Raw genomic sequence first — 2315 nt, forward strand, 5'->3', positions numbered from 1 at the left:
GATTAGGGGACCGGATGCATGGATGGGGGGGGGGGGGCGGCGCCCCTGCGCCCCCAGTGGACGGGCCGCTACTGCGGATCACGTATATATTTGTGTACCTGTTGCAGAGGGGCTGCCCTGTAGCAGTAAAACTACTATGGGGCAGACCTAAAATGGTTAATGACAGTTGTCTATATTTTTTTTACAGGAATTCCACTCTACAAAACAAGAACTCAATAAGACCATGGTCCAACAGTTTATATTAATTGCATTCTCGGACCTGAAAGAGCTCCAGTTATTACTCTTCCTCTTTGTTTTAATAGCATACACTATCTGTGTTACAGGAAATATTACCATCATTGTCTTAGTTAGGATTGAACCCTTGCTTCAAACTCCAATGTATTTTTTCATGAGTACATTTGCAGTTCTTGAAATTATGTTTGTGACGGCTACGGTACCTAAGCTTCTGGATAATTTGATTTCAGGAAATAAGAAAATATCTCTTATAGAATGTTTTACACAGTTGTTTGTTTTCAATGGTTTGGGTGAAACAGAATGTTATTTGTTATTGGTCATGGCCTTTGATAGGGACTTGGCTATTAACAATCCTTTACACTATTCCACTATTATGAGGAAGAAAATGTGTGTTCTATTAGCTGTGGCACCATGGATTTCTGGGTTTGCAGCTTCTTCTGTGACTACTGATTTCATGGCCCAATTGGACTTCTGTGGACCAAATCAGATAAATCATTTCATCTGTGATTTGGTTCCTCTTGAGATGTTGTCTTGCTCTGATCCTTCCATGATAAAATTAGCCACACTATTAACAGCCACGTTTGCTATAATTTTCCCAGTCATCATTATCATAGCTTTATATGTTCACATTATTAACACCATCCTACAAATCAAGGGAGCTGAAGGCAAACAAAAAGCCTTCTCTACCTGTTCTTCTCACCTTATTGTGACCAGTCTTTTTTTTGGAGCAGCTCTTGTTGTGTACATCATACCTACTGGAGGGGAAAATGACAAATATCTTGCTCTTATATACACAGTTCTTACCCCACTCCTAAATCCCTTCATTTATACCTTGAGGAACAGTAATGTGAAGACGGCAGTAAAAAAATGTGTATTAAATATATTTATTCTGTAAGCCCTGAGGCACACTCATAGTTTACATGACCCTTTCATATATACTTTGAGAAACAATTGTGTGAAAACATTGAAAAAGAAACTGTTGTCTCCTGGTTACCCTAGTCACCCCATCCCCAAATAAAACAACATGGTTGAAAGGGTAGACCCGGGATTCTAAAGGCACCAGACAAAAAATATAGTAAAAAATAAATTTTTATTATAATCATTAAAAAATATTGAATCAGATAAAAAAAATTACAAAGAAGATATCCATACAGTACTGTTGTAATATGTTCATCTCTACATGTTTCGCCAGACTATGGCTTCTTCAGGAGATTTTGCTAGAGAATTGCATAACAGTTCACTACAAAATAGCAATATATTAATACACACATATATCAAAACAAGAATGTCAATAAATCTGCATTAGAACAACAAATCGTGGTATGTGTTGTTCAGATAGATCTGGGTACTTAAAACCCATAATATAAATGAGCACACATATTTATAGGTAAACTGGAGGATCCCCTCACCTTGAATATTATTATCAAATAGATGACTGTTAGGAATCCAAATTCTGTATTGCATCAGGATATCAGTGACCGGAGAGGGAAATACAGGAGCCCATATGACAAACCAGCCGCCTGAGGGGGAAAAAACTATACACCCAAAATTTGTTGAAAAAGGTCCAATAAAAAAACATGTCTTATATATCTCACAAGGAAAGAGGGAGATCATACCTCAAACTTACATATACATACAGATTGAAGTGGATGGATTTCAAAAATCTAAATTTCAAATCATTATGCAAGCTTAGTAGATCCAAGTGTGAGGTTAGGGGAATAAACCAACCAAAGATCTTCCATTGATACTCCCACTGAAACTAAAATAATGATATGGTATTAGGTATAATATCTCTTTTAAGGGCACTTCTTATACCATAAACATAGAGAGTGGATTGTTATCATTATACTCACAATCTCTTGTAATGTGTCACCCTCAGGCAGAGCTCGGGCCTAATGCCATGTCCATAGGACCCCTTATATTAGCCTCCATCCCCTTACCCCCTTATATTAGCCTTGGCATCCAATGACCCTAAAGATATGCCACTGCGCATTCGCGGGCCCCGCTGGAAATAGCGCACCACGTAATGACCATGGGCGCCATGATGGAAAAGGGAAACTGATGCCCATAGCCGGCATAGA

The 2315-nt window shown here is 38.2% G+C and overlaps 1 protein-coding gene across 1 annotated transcript; it reads left to right on the forward strand.

Annotated features, from left to right (window-relative positions):
• Positions 1 to 223: 223 nt before the first annotated feature.
• Positions 224 to 1129, forward strand: LOC309569810 (olfactory receptor 10A7-like; the record flags this gene model as incomplete). The annotated part of the gene is made up of 1 exon (XM_082275813.1): positions 224 to 1129. The coding sequence occupies one exon, from the start codon at positions 224 to 226 to the stop codon at positions 1127 to 1129; it is 906 nt and encodes a 301-aa protein (XP_082131939.1).
• Positions 1130 to 2315: the final 1186 nt, after the last annotated feature.

The sequence above is a fragment of the Pelophylax lessonae genome (genome assembly GCF_965119305.1).
Source record: "Pelophylax lessonae genome assembly, chromosome: 13".
Classification (NCBI taxonomy): Eukaryota; Metazoa; Chordata; class Amphibia; order Anura; family Ranidae; genus Pelophylax; species Pelophylax lessonae.